We start from the raw sequence: 14,424 nt of genomic DNA, 5'->3' as shown, positions 1-14,424 counted from the left end.
ACACACACATACACGCACCTAAGCACACACACACACAGTTTCAAACGTACCTGTCACTCCCATGACAAGTCCGTTGAGGCACATAGAGACTGTCAGCTTGGCAGTTCAATTTAGAAAGACCTCTCTGTGCGGTCACGGAGCGGTCTTTCAAAATCGTTTTTTTTTCCTTTTGGAAAAAAGAAAAATGTCTTTTGACGTAGGACCAATGGAAATTGGCAATTGTGCAGCAATTGTGCATATTGTATATTAGCAATGATGTTCTAAGTGGGCACACTGGGAACTGGCCATGATCTGTCAAGTGAATTTACTGAACTTTCAACCTTTCACGAGCTCAGAAGTACACAGCCGAGCTTCCTAAAGCCATAGACACACCAACAGGATCCGAGGTTCCTATCCTTCCACTGCAGACACTTCGGGAACTCAGGCTTTATTTTCTTGGAGCATCAGTTCAAGCTGTGAATCTGAGCGTCCCATTTGTAAAAATCAGAACCTCATGATGGGCATGAGCTTCCCACTTGCACAGAACGGGCCATCTGAACCCAAGCCTGGTATCATAGCAAAGCATAGCCAGAGAGGGCTCCAAAGCTTTTTATCCGATAGAGCGAAAGCACATGGGAGGAACCCAAGCCTACTATGTTTACAGTACACACTTGTTAGGGGAACCCAAGCTTCCTATCCTAAATAGAGCCCACGCATGGTAGGAATCCGCGATGCAGAGTCTCAGAGTACAGACTCGCTCGGGGAACCCAAGCTTCCTATTTGTGCAGTACAGACAAGTTCGGGCAACCCATACACATGCACACACACACACACGCGCACACAGAGAAGGCAAGGTTTTTTATACTCATAAGCTTCATATCCATGTAGAGAAGATGGACACACAGGCCACTTGCACATCTAAGCATTTTCCAGCTATGTTGAATAATTGGTGCCCTTTGATTCCATTCTAACTTTGCTTCTATCTCTCTCTCTTGTTCTGTCATCCTTCAGTGCTTCCGAAATTTCAAGTCACCCTGCCCGGGCCTTCGCTGGTCTACGTTCTGGACCCCTTTGTTTCAGTGAAAGTCTGCGGCAGGTGAGTTACCAAATGGGCATGCAATGGTCAAGCTGTACTCAGGGATTCAAGTGAGGCAGAATTTCCAGCACAGAAGCGGCTTCTGTGATTTCCCCTTGGAAGTGGAATCTCCGGCCATCTTGTACCAATATCACGCATGCTTTGAGTGATTGAGTCCAGATAGTAATGGCCACTCAAACTGAACGAAATGTCACCTGCGTTACGCAGCCAAATTCATTAACCATTTCTGACAGTGATGCAAATCCTCCTTTAGTAGATAGGCTCATTTTCGTTTTAGAACCCAATTGGTTTTGAGGGTGGGACTACCAATGGATTTACCATCCATTGACATCCTCTGTCACCCATAGTCGGTAATGTTGGACGGCCATGTTCTTCCTAGCACCTGGTATTATGCTAGAATGTTACGTGAGTTAAACTCTCCTTTTATGGTCCATAATGACACCGGATTCCCCCCCCCAGGGATGTACAATCTCATTAATGATGGTCCCCCAGCAGTTGGGGAGAAGGGGGATGTTTTGTATTGACCTTTCTTTTCATGATCATGATATCACTGGATTCCCACCTATATTATCTCTCTAATGATGCTCCGATATCTGCTGGAGTGTGGGCGGAATGCTCTGCATGTTGACCTCTCCTTTCATGGTCCATAATATCGCAGCATGTCCTCTATGAATGCGCTCCTGAGGTGGTTGTGTGAGGTTCTCTAAGTTGACCTCGTCTCTCATGGTCTGTGACATTGTTGATGTTTTTCATGAAAGCAGCATCTCGGTAACCACAGTATTGCATATCCTGCCGTGGGATGGGACTGCTATGCAAGTTGACTTTTCCTCTCATGGTTCATGATCTCTTGATTTGCCCTTTATCAATGTGCAGTAGTGCCGCATTTTCCAGAGGCATTGCTAGGGGTTGGGCTAGAGGGGCTATAGTCCTAGGTCTTTTGGTTTTACCCTCGGATAGCTGCTCAGGGGCTACAACGAAAAGGCTAGATGCCCTGAGTCCCGACAGTCCCGACATTAGGGTACCCCCAAATCTTTTCCAGACCTAGCAACACCCCTGCCATTGACTATGGTCTTACAGATCCTAGGAGGATATTGGAATGGTTTGCAAGCAAATATCATTTTCATGATCTTATTGTACGACCTCCATGGATGTAGACTCTAGTTAAAAATAGACTTCTAAGCTCCTGCAGTGGATGAATGATCTGTGTGATCGGTATACAGTGTTTATAGTGCTTAAAAAAAATATTGTTGGGTAAACGATATCGTATTCTAAGACTGAACTTTGTTTATATAATTGCACCAGTGCTAAAATATGTTGGGAATGGTGTTTAGTGGGTAAAAACAAATATCGAAAACACATCAATCCGTGTTATCTCACTAGAAGCTTTTCAAGAAGACTGATAATGCAACCTTGTATGTCCCCCTACTCCGCGGTATACTAATTGCATGGTTGAGTATGTGTATTTTGCGAGGTCCTTTCTTACATTTGAAGCCATCTGAGAGAGTCAATTTTCTACAATGATTATTTTTCTTCTGTCATTATGCAGAGTCTGCATGGGAGGCCTTCAGGGGTAGCCACATCTATGGACGTGGGTGTTTATTTTTATTATTTGCATGATCTGCCAGTAGCTGAGTTCCTTTGGGTGGAACAAGTTACTTACCTGCAACTGTTGTTTTCCAGCAGGGGTCTGGCATGGATTCACATGCTCATGAATATTCCCCGTCTTCAGGCTGGGAATCCTCGGTAAAGAAAAAATCAGTTCCAGTTTTGTTTCTGAACTGTCTTTCTCCTAATAACCAATCACTGGTCTCTGAGTCATACTGCCCCCAGCCAATGAATGCCCTCTACCTAAGCCCCTCCTCTGGCAGCCATCTTCAGATTTGGTAGCACGTAAAGTGACAGTAGGACCTAGAGAAGAGCCACAGAGGGGTAGGAGGGAGGGTTTGCATGTGAATCCATGACAGACCCATGCTGGAGAACAACAGTTACAGGTAAGTAACTTGTTCCTTCTCCAGCATGGGGTCTGGCATGGATTCACATGCTCATGAATACAAGAATACATAGCAGTACACACATGCACAACCACGGGAGGTGGCAAGGCTCAACATTAAGCAATTACATCCACTCAACATTAAGCATCTCTTACCCCTTCACCAGGCCCACCTTCAGGCGAACAGGTTGTGCAGCACTGCCTGGCCGACTCTGGACTCCTCCCTGGAATCCCGGTCGTTGCAGTAGAATCTCGTGAAGGTGTGCGTCGACCTCCACGTAGCAGCCCTGCAGATGTCCAGCAGGGGCACACCAGATGGGAACGCTGTGTTAGAAGCGATCGCTCTGGTCGGATGGGCTCTCGGACGACCGGGCAACGGTCGGTTTGCCAAACAGTGACAGTGCATGATGCAGCCGGACAGCCATCTGGAAATGGAAGCCTTCTAGAGGGCCTTCCCTTGGTTCACAGCTCCAAAGTTCACAAACAGCTGTGATGTCTTCCGAAAACTCTTTGTGCGATCCACGTAGAACTTCAGCGCTCCAGCTACATCGAGCGAGTGCAAAGTGCTCTCGGCCGGCGACAAAGGCGATGGGAAGAAAACAGGTAACACCAAGGGCTCGTTGAGATGGAAGTCCGACGGCATCTTGGGCATGAAGGAGGGGTGCGTCCTCAGCACCACCCTCGTCTCATGGAAAGTCAGGTATGGAGGCTTGCAGGAGAGAGCCGTGCGGAGGTGATGGCCACAAGAAACGCTGTTTTTCATGACAGGAACTTCAACGGTGCCGAATGCAGAGGCTCCAATGGCAGCCCCATGAGCCTGGGCAGCACCACGTTGAGCTCCCACGCCGGGGCTGGAGCCTTCACCGGCGGGAACGATTGGAACAGTCCCTTCATGAACTCCTTCACCAGGCGATGGGACCACAAGGATGAGTGCCCCGGAGTTCTGGTGTAGCGGGAGATAGCCACCAGATGAATCTTGATGGAGGCATGGGCCAGCCCCTCCTTGGCCAGTGATAGCAAATACGGCAGCACTTGAGGGGCCGTAATCCGCAGAGGGTTAATCTTATGTGCACGGCACCAGACAGAAAACCTCTTCCATTTGTGTCCATAGCACTTGAGAGTTGAGGACGCCCTGGCCTTTGCAAGCACCTCCTTGCAGTCTGCCGGGATATCGTACCCTCCAAACTCTAGTGCTGCAGGAGCCAGGCCTGCAAGTTCAGCGACCCCGGGTCGTGGTGGAGGATGGCTCCTCCTTCTCTGGTGAGGAGATCCGCGTCTGTCGGCAGTTTGATTGGGGGGGACGCTGACATGTCCAGAAGGTCCAGGAACCAGATCTATCTCAGCCACGCCGGTGCGACGAGGATCATCCTGCACCGGGACCATCTGAGTTGGTTGATGAGTCGCAGCAGCAACAGCAACGGTGGGAACGCATACAGGAACAGGCCATCCCAGGGGAATGAGAAGGCATCGCCCATGCTCCCTGTCTGGAGAAACCTGCTGGCGAACCTCCGGCACTTGGTGTTTGTCACTGTTGCAAATAGGTCGATCTGGGGATTGCCCCATCGTTGGAATAGCAGATCCACTTGATCCTGACGCAGTTCCCACTCGTGGCACGAGCGCAGCTCCCTGCTGAGTGAGTCAGCGATGGTGTTCTTTATTCCTGCCAGATGGAAGGGTACCAGAAACATCCCTTGGGCGACGGCCCAGTGCCACAGATCCTGGGCTTCCTTGGATAGGGCTAGGGATCTGGTGCCTCCCTGCTTCCGGATGTAGAACATTGTGGTGGTGTTGTTGGTGAAAATCCTTACCACCTTGCCCTTGAGGGACGGGAGGAAAGACCTGAGGGCCCAGAACATGGATCGGAGCTCCAGTGGCCTCTCCTCCGGGAGCCAAAGGCCTCTTACGTGGAGATCTCAGGTGTGTGCTCCCCATCCCTCCAGGGAGGTGTCCGTCGTCACCGTCTACTGATGTGCCGGGGTCTGGAAGTCCATACTCATCGCCAGATGCGCGAGGGTGCCCCACCACCGGATCACTTGGCGGAAGGTCTCGGTGAGCGGGACCCTGTCCTCGAAGCTGCCCGCCACCTGCATCCAACGGGTGTCGAGGAACTCTTGCAGTGGACCATCCGCAGCCTGTACAGGTGCACGAGGTAGATGCATGAGGACATCATGCCGAGAAAGGACTTGATGGACCTCACCCTGGCCACGTCCATGGTCAACAGCCGTTGTACCTTGCCCAGGATGGCCTTCGTCCTTTCGTCCGACGGGGATGCCAATCGAGCCCCTGTGTCGAGCCTGGCTCCCAGGAACAGGGCGACTTGCAACGGTACCAAGTGGGATTTCGCGAAGTTGATCGAAAATCCTTATCCGTGAGCAGCTGGACGGTCTTCGCTGTGTGCCTGACCGCGAGTTCTCTTGTCTTTGCTCGGATGAGCCAGTCGTCCAGTTAGGGGTAGACGTGGGTCCCCTGCAGGCGCATCTGCGCCGCCACTGATGCTAGGCACTTGGTGAATACCCTGGGCATCGACTTCAATCCAAAGGGAAGGGCCTTGAACTGGTAGTGTCACCCTTGGACTACGAATCTGAGGAACTTTTGATGTTCTTTTAGAATGGGGATGTGAAAGTAGGCATCCTCCAAGTCCAGAGACAATAGGAAGTTGCCTTCCTCCAGCTGTGCCAGCACGTGCTGGAGGGTGGCCATCCGGATCTTCTGGGACTTGATGTACTTGTTTAAACGACGAAGATCCAGGATGGGTCGCCAGCCGCCGGTCTTCTTTCTTACGAGGAAGTTTTGTGAGTACACTCCAGATCCCCAGAGCCTCTTTGGGATGAGCTTGATGGCTCCTTTCTTCAGCATCGCCCTTACTTCCAGCAGCAGTTGAGGGACGTGGTTTTCCTTCCTGGCCACGGGTGGAATGCGGGGGCACTTCTTTAGAAACTCGAGTGTGCCCGTGGGCCAGGGCATCCAGCACCCATCGGTCGCTGATGAACTTCACCAGCTGGCCTCCCACCGGGGTGCTCAGGTGGGGGCCCGACGCTGCGGCCGGTTCAGTCCTGCTTGGCAGTGGCCTTGCCGCCTTGGCCTCCTTGGCGACGACGACGAGATCCTCCTGACTTGCCGCGTCCACTGCAGGCCTCCTGCGACGAGGAGCGGGCCGCCTGGTGGTACGTCGAGGAGCTGCCGCCGAATCCTTTGGAGGCACCTTTTTTGCCTCCGGAGTTCTGAAAGGGCGGCCGTCATTGCTGCAACACTCCCAAGGCCTGAGCCGTCTCCGTGTTGGCCTTGATGGACTGCAGTGACTCGTCTTGCCAAACAGGTTGTTCCCATCGAAAGGCATGTCCAGAACTCTGGTCTGCACATCTTGGCAGAAATCAGTTGCCTTGAGCCAACCACACCGGCGAAGGCAAACACTGTTGCCCATCTGGCGAAAACCAGTGTCAGCAATGTCCATGGCTTCCATTATGGCATTAGCCGCTTTAATCGTCTTCCCCGCTGACGAGATGACCCGCCGTCCCATGGCTTCCAGTTTCTTCCCCTTGCCGTCCGGCGGAGAGGTCGAAGTTGAAGCCGTCCCCCGCTGCTTTCTTCTTGGCCGCCGCAGAGACGACCGAATCTGGGTCGGCTGCGCCCAAAGGCACATAGGGGCAGAATCCGAGACCCGGTACTTCTTCTCGTACCGCTCTCTCTTGGCAGAAGTCGTGGACGGGTTCTTCAGGTGCGACAGCCCCTCGTCCCAGATGTCGTCAAGTAATGGACCCGAGAGGACCGTCTTCCTCTTGGCCTCACGCCGTTGATAGAGGAGACCGTCCTTCTTCTGTTCCTCGGGACAGAGCTGGAAGAGCTCGGATGCCCTTGTGATCATGGCGTGGAAGGAGCCAATTTTGTCGCGCAGGGAGGCCCGAGGAGGTGGTGATGGAAGGCCCATCCCGTCGTCACCACTGTCATCATCCATCCTCGTTTTGGCCGTCTCTGTTCCCGTGTCATCCCTCAGATCAGGGGAAGGAGATGAGGGCTGCGAAGGCCAGGAAGGACATGAAGGCTGGAAGGGCAGGGGGATGAATTCTCCTCCGCTTGCTTGGGGGGGCTTCCCGATGGTCCAGGCTCCGCTGGACCATCCGTTGGGGGTAAGGGCAACCTTGCCCTTATCTCCGTACACAAGGCCTGGAACCCTATCAAGATTGCTCCTGAGTTGTCCTGTGGCCCAGGTACTGGCTGCCACGGCATGACGGTTGGGGAGTGGAATCCTCCACCTCCATGGGCTCCTCGTCAGCACCACTGTCGCTTTCTTCATCCGCCTCGTCGGGATCCCTCCCGTGAGTCCGGACCACCTCGAACTTCTTGTTCAGGATCTTGGCGACTCATCCAGCTCCTCCTCAGTGGCTGTATCTGTGTCCGTGATGGCCACCACCCCCCCTCTTTTTCCACCGGGGTTTTCACAGGGTCTTATCGATGGGTTGAAAAGAGGATTCCCTCCGCGGTGGCAGGGAAACTCTGGGCCCCGAGGTCGCCTCCACTGGGGTAGCCTCCACAGGCTTTGCCAGGGCAGCCATGACTCCCTCGATAGAGGCCTTAGCCGGGTGAATCAGGGCCTTCGTGACTTTGGATGCGCTTGAGGCCTTCATCTTGGAGGGAGGGTCACCGCCTCACTCCCCTTCGGCTGTCTCCGTCGGGATCGACCAGGACTTCTCCCGAAGCTTACCTGGGTTCTCTGATTTCCTCTTCCCCGAGCCAGAGCGTTGGCTCGTAGTTGATGGCGTCGGTGAAAGTGCACCCTGCCTGGCAACCGAGGAGCCCAACCGATCGGCGCTCCCAGTGCCCGCGGACTCGCGGTGCTTTGCCTTTTGTTGGGCCCCCGTCGCTGGGGCGCCCTCAAAGTTCTTAGAAGACCACTCGGACTTCTTCTTCTTCTCACCTACCGCTGGGCTCTTCCCTTCCAGCCAGTTGGTGAGGCGGATACGCCGATCCTTCATAGTCCGTTCCGACATGTTCTTGCAAAATGCACAGTCCTTCCCCATGTGCGTTTTTGTCTTCGTGAAGGCAGTAGAGGCATCCGGAATGCTCATCCTCCTTGAAGAACTTCTGCAATCCGCATCCAGGGCAGCTCTTGAACAGCTTGGATCCGGGCGTCGTGTTTCCTTTGTCCTGGGCCATGTCCACGTGGGGTAGGCCTCAAAGATCTTCTGGAATCCTCCAAGAAGTGAAACTTGATGAAAACTTCGCCCTTGAGGGGCGTCGAAAATTCTGAAATGGGTCCCAGTTGATCGGAAGTAGTAACGGTGGAGCTTGGGGCTCGATTGACCAAAAAAATGAGATTAAACTCTTTGAAAAATCGCAAAACGCAGTAAAAGCTCGAGAGCTATAGCACGAGGACTCCCAACACTTGAACGTGCGGTAAAAATCTGAAGATGGCTGCCAGAGTAGGGGCTTAGGTAGAGGGCAGTCATTGGCTGGGGGCAGTATGACCCAGAGACCAGTGATTGGTCATTAGGAGATAGACCGTTCAGAAACGAAACTGAAACTGATTTTTTTCTTTATCGAGGATTCCCATCCTCACGAAGGGGAATATTCATGAGCATGTGAATCCATGCCAGACCCCATGCTGGAGAATGATGTTCCTCTTATTGAATATTCTTCTGCCAGTGCCAGTCAGAGGATACGCCATTTTGGTGGCTTGTTCTTCCATCTTCCAAGCTTCTATTGGGGATTATGTTTACCTTGTAGATATCTCACAGTAATGCAGTGTGGGACAAGCAGCGACTCTGTACTAAGTCTTCTTCTTCAGGATGAAGAGGATGGGGTTCACTGCAGGATTCGGGGTGTCATTTCATAGTGTGTAACCTGTGGTGCCTCCAACAAAGAACTTGATATCACCAGGAGCAGCTTCTGAAGAACCATAGTTATTGCTCAGTATTATAACGAGTCCTTATTTTTAGACTGTACTCTGCATTGGACCATCCCATCCACTGTGTCTTCTCTGGTAGTTTCAAGTAACAAAAGAAGTCATATTCATCCCCCTTTACCAAGGCATTGCTAACTGTTTCTCTTTTGGAACAGATTGCACTTGTGTCCTTTTGGATTGCTCTCGGCCTCCCCCATTAAGCCATGGCTAATAGGTCCTCTGATCATGGTTGGACTTGGGCAAACAATTCAGGGCAACTAAAAAAGTTTGCTGACTTTCATGTAGCATTTTGTGACTTTTTTACATAACCTGATTAGTAACCGGGGTACTTGGGGAGGTGGGGGGAAATGTGTTGCAAATGGTGCATTTTAAAGCACATGGAAGAGTTGCATTGATCGAAACTATTAGCTGGTCATTACACTCACTATCAAATTTGGAGTTTCCTATATGCTATGTTAGGTCTTGGAGTATAAACAAAGGACACCTAGCAAAACGAATATTCCAAGCGTTTGTGTCCAGCTTGAACACAAGGCGAGCCTTTTCGAAAAGCCATGAACTCCGGCATCATGGCTCATGAATTCATGAGTATCTTTGCTCTGGGGTCATCAGAAACCAGTAGGGAGAAAAGAGGGATGTGCTGCCCCACCCACTACATCTCCTTCGGCATTAGAAAAAACAGGGCTTGTACATTGGGAACCTCTCATATGGCTGACGCTGCATTCATCGTCCGAGATCATAGTCTTTGAACTTGCCAGGTGCAGAGAGATGATCTCTCAACTGATGTGGAGATTGTGGACACCTGGTCACCGCTGGTGGAGCCCTGGGTGTGGTAGGAGTTGTTGACCGGTCATTGTTTTTAGGCTCTGCCAGATCCTCATTGAATGAGATTCACAAGTGTTGTGCTCTGGATCCGATTCTCAGCGTTATGTTGTAGGCAAACAATCCTGCCATAGTTGGCCCTTCACTTCTAGATCACTGATCAATTAGAGTGCTCCACAGTCGCCACAATGTTTGTGGTATATTACCATCAGAGGAACTGTGTTGACCGAATTAATGGCCTCCCTCGTGCAGCTCTGTTCCTGACAAGTTCTAAATCCCCTGCGTGGATGGATGAAGGGCCGGAGTGTTGCCTAATAGTTGCTTGCATATTGTTAGATTGCTCCCAGATCTTGGTTGCTTCACTTGGATTGGGATTCTGGGATTCCATAAGATTTGCCCTGAAAAGTAGAGGCACATTAGGAGGGTCGAAGGTGCACAGGCCATAGAGGAGTGTGACATTGTTCTGTAGCTCCTTAAAAACCAGAACAGCTATGATTCCATCCTCCCTCCTTTCCATGTGCAACGTGTAAGAACTTTATGAATCTAGAGTTAGATTTTACAGACATGTTTTATCTCTAATCTGTCATCCTCATCTTTGGCGTAAGGGTTGGGGACCAGGTGTCTCCACCTGAAAACCAATGCTGGCTCCGTGGGCATTGCAGGGAGGATCTTCTAGACTACCCCACCATGCCCCAATGTGATAGCAAGGATTCAGCACACAGAGTTAATTCATGTACTAGTCTCTTCAGGGAAGCTCTTGCACTGGGATGCCCTTTAAATCATCAGCCCGCCCATTACCGAATGATACCCAGAATACCAAGTTTGTGGGACCCACACTCCCTAAGAGAAGGTCTAGCAAGAAGTTCATTTCGGTAACATGATGACTACTAGGAAAGCAGTGATGATAGTGATGATCAAATTCTGTTTTTAAAGAGAAAGTGATTTCCCAAAGGCCATGATCAGGGGAACACAGGACTACTGAGCAAAACACTACAATTCACAATCCTACAATGCTTGTGAACTACTTTGCCTCAATTAATCTCCAATTATTGGTAGTGCCTTCGCGGGTGAGCAATGCAGTGACAGTTCTGTTCCGTGCATACATGGAAAAGACTTCTAATATGGTGCCTTGCCAGTTTGAATTCTTGGACCCTGGTGCAGAGCTAAAAGAGCCCTTCGAGAGCGGTGGGGATGCTTCACATCATTAGGAGTTACCCAATCCGGCAAAGGCTGCACCAGGGAAAGTGGCTCGAGGCCTCTATAACTCAATGGGGTTTTTACGACAAAGGTATTTAGAGGCCGAGGAGAAGTGAACATGCAGAGCAGTAGAGACTAAAGGAAAACTGTATTGTGCCATAGCAAGGAGTTTGGAGAGAGAATGCAGAGACCAGAGGATGAAATTCGAGGTGCTAAAGAGTATGGACTTGGGAAGGTCTGAGGAGAAGGTGGAGACGATTGAGAAGAAGGTGGTGGAAAGCAAAAATGAGGCAGAGTGTGCGATGGAGAAGAAGAATAAAATTACAGCAAGTAAGATGGCTGGAGGGCGGATTACATGAGAAGGAGGAGAACGAGGAAGAAATGAGGCTGGAGGAAGAAGCGGAACAGGAGAAGAATGTATTTTAGAGAAGGTGAGTAGAAATACCAAAGGAGGAGACACGGAATTTGAAGGAGAAGGGTTGTGAGAGAGAGATGGTGATGGAGGAGAGAGAAGACGAGGAGGATGAGGAGGTCTGTTAGAAGCCTCACAGGTGAGAGTTAAGGAGTGCAGGAGTTGGCAAAATATGGCAGAGAATTAAAAAGATGCAGGATGAGAGGAAAGTGTTTTATAGTAGGGGTGGCTATTTAGCAAAGGTCTCTTAAGCATAAGACCATTTTGAGTCATGGAGGAGGCAAACAACAATGGTGTAAAGGGTAACCAAAGCAAGGGCCCCAATAAAGGGAGTTTGAGACCAGCACAGGATTATTCAGATGTGGTCCAGCCTATCTACGTGTGACTGGTTTAGCGGTCACCTCTTTCCTGTCAGGCTCTGGTTTGGACAGTACCTCCCTAATCGAACCACTCTCTGAACTAGTAGTGTCGAATACATCCCCGTCCCATTGCTCTGGGTCAGAATCAACCCCTGCCGAGGCAATCACTGTTACCACATTGAGGGTATTCACTCTCCCTCTTCTCTTGCGATATATGTATCGGGCAACTCTCACAGCAGCTCACTCGGCTACTGCTTGATATTTATCGGCATTATCATGATACAATTTCATCTGAAGCTGCAATCTGTTTCTCAGCAGCCAGCTACTTTTTCAATTTCAAGACACTTGTCTGCATTTCTACATTCTGCACCTTTCTGAACTCGTGCAACAAAATCCAACCTCGACTGCCCAAAGCTGAGCACTCCAATCCCTTTTCTACCAGAACCTGTTGCAAACAAGCCGCCACCTCGACCAGACTCGCCTCTCCTATACTTGTGTCACAGGTCTCACTCAAACCGGCACCACATGCCCAAGTCTGTGCCAGTTTACCATACAGACTCTTTGTCCACCCTGGGATCATCACTTTGGGACAATCACCGGCTGCAGAGGTTCCCTTTTTCCTAAATAAGGAACTCATCATATCGATGGATGTTTCACGTCCCTTCCCACAAATACCTCAAACACAACCTCACAATTCACAAATGTAAAGAACTTGCCTTTCCGGGTCCAAGTTTCAGAGTCGTTTGGTCTCTGGCATCAATTTCAGCACAAAGACCCTGCTGACAGCACCATAATGTTTTGCTTTTCAGACACGTGTAATGACCTCAGAACTACTCACTTTATTACACGGACCAAATGTTCTTGGACTCAGAAAGGCAATAATACACTCCTAGACAAATTATTGGAATATAATTGGCTCTTTCCAGGCCCTTTATCCGCACACCTAATAAACATACATGTAACTATTGGAATACATGCAATTGGTTTTACATAAATACACAAACAAGAATAGTTATAAAGGGTCTACATCGCCGTTAGTGCAGTTGTAGGAGAAAACATCATCTTAGTCACGATGACAGTACCCAGTCCTGAGGAAGTAAGGCAGAGAGATCACAAGTACTAACGGGGTCTGGAGCAGAGCGTCCTCCCTCTCAGCGAAACTTCATCACCCGGAGTTCCATTTCCCTCTGTCCTCATCAGGATACCTTCTTATGGGGGACAAATCCCCACCCCTCATAGGTTGCAAACTGGTCCCGGTCGAAGGACCGACAGCAAGCATGGGAGGCAAAGAGCAGAAAAATCCAGCCAGTAGTGGAAAAACCCAGTTTATCTTCTGCACACACATTCCCTATCACCACTAATCAATGCACCTGCACATCTCTGAGTCCCTTCTCGGCTCATCCTTGAGCGAATAATACAGCAAATATCATTCATAGCTCCTCTGTTTCACAATATAATATTGCAATCGTTGCAAAATACATAAGAAATAAAGTGAATGGGTTCATATTGAAACCCGTGTTTTTATGACCACTCTTTTTTGTTCTGGTTATGGCAGGCTGTGTTAACCCCTCCACAAAGCCAACCCAGACGAGGGCCTTGGAAAATTAACAATGAAAATTGAGTTCAATATTGGTGATTCATGCACTGCCTTCCTGATGATTAGCAGTTTAATATCAGAAGTACAATTAAATCAGAATAATTCCAAATTTAATATTCTTGAAGTTTCAATTTATTCATGAGGTAGTCAGCCGACATGTGTTTCAACCTTGGTCGTTCTCAAGGCTGGCACAGTAAATTGAATTAAATTAACATTCATATGAAATTGCACATGATTAGTGAACAATATGTACAGTGTAACTATTTTGCAATTATCAACCATTATTTAGCAAATGTTTAAGTGTCTTTTGGTTTAATTTATTTGTACTGTCACCATCCCATGTTTCAGGACTGGTTTTTCTCCCCCACACCTTAAGATTGAATAACATATCTCTAATTGTATATATATTTACCATAATTGTAAATTAATAAGCCAAGTAGTGTATTGTATGGCATTGTTTGTATTATAAATCTATTGGTTACCAGTTCAAAACAGAATCACTTTTGTGATTCTTTGTCTTGTTTTCAAGCACCTCAATGGAAATGCCCCTGCTTATCTGGCAGCAACAATAATCTTTTATTATTCATCCTATGTTCATCCTGTGTTTTGACTCCTCCGATCAGCATCAACATAGAGGGGACAAGTGTTAGGAAAGATTTCCATTCATGGGTAATATTCCCTCCATTTGTGAACCCCCCAACTTTTTGCCTTTGTCTGACCATTTTAGCCTGACTTTTACCAGTGGAGCCCAGCCTTCTGGTGTACTCCGCTGGGCTTTTGCTCATCTTGTTAAGGGGAAACTGACATGTACCTTCCAGTACAGTGTACAGGGTCTCTCTTTCATTCTAAGGCCCTAGACAACCTCGAAGGACTGTTGGTTAATGTACAAGTGTGCCCAGGACATAACTGGTGGCAAAAGTTACAAATAAGGCATTTTGGACCCTTTACAAGGGTCCAAACTGTGTTTACCATGTTTGGCCCAGGACAGTGGCCAGTGTCTAAAATGGCCATGCCACAAGGTCTTTTGTTCTGTCCTTTGCCCACTTTGTCCCTTTGCCTTCCTCAGGTCAAGAATA

General features: G+C 49.3%; 1 protein-coding gene across 2 annotated transcripts in view; it reads left to right on the top strand.

Annotated features, from left to right (window-relative positions):
- LOC138580218 (alpha-2-macroglobulin-like protein 1) overlaps positions 1 to 14,424 on the top strand; it is a 1,051,822-nt gene that overhangs the window by 298,561 nt on the left and 738,837 nt on the right. For both annotated transcript variants that reach the window (XM_069650580.1, XM_069650579.1), the window contains exon 7: positions 991 to 1,075. In XM_069650580.1, coding sequence (XP_069506681.1) covers positions 991 to 1,075 — 85 coding nt within the window. The remainder of the gene's footprint in view (positions 1 to 990; positions 1,076 to 14,424) is intronic.

The sequence above is a fragment of the Ambystoma mexicanum genome, chromosome 3p (assembly GCF_040938575.1).
Source record: "Ambystoma mexicanum isolate Mex_15411 chromosome 3p, UKY_AmexF1_1, whole genome shotgun sequence".
Lineage (NCBI taxonomy): Eukaryota > Metazoa > Chordata > Amphibia > Caudata > Ambystomatidae > Ambystoma > Ambystoma mexicanum.
Note: the sequence above shows the minus strand (reverse complement) of the source record. Positions and strands in the feature narration are given on the sequence as shown.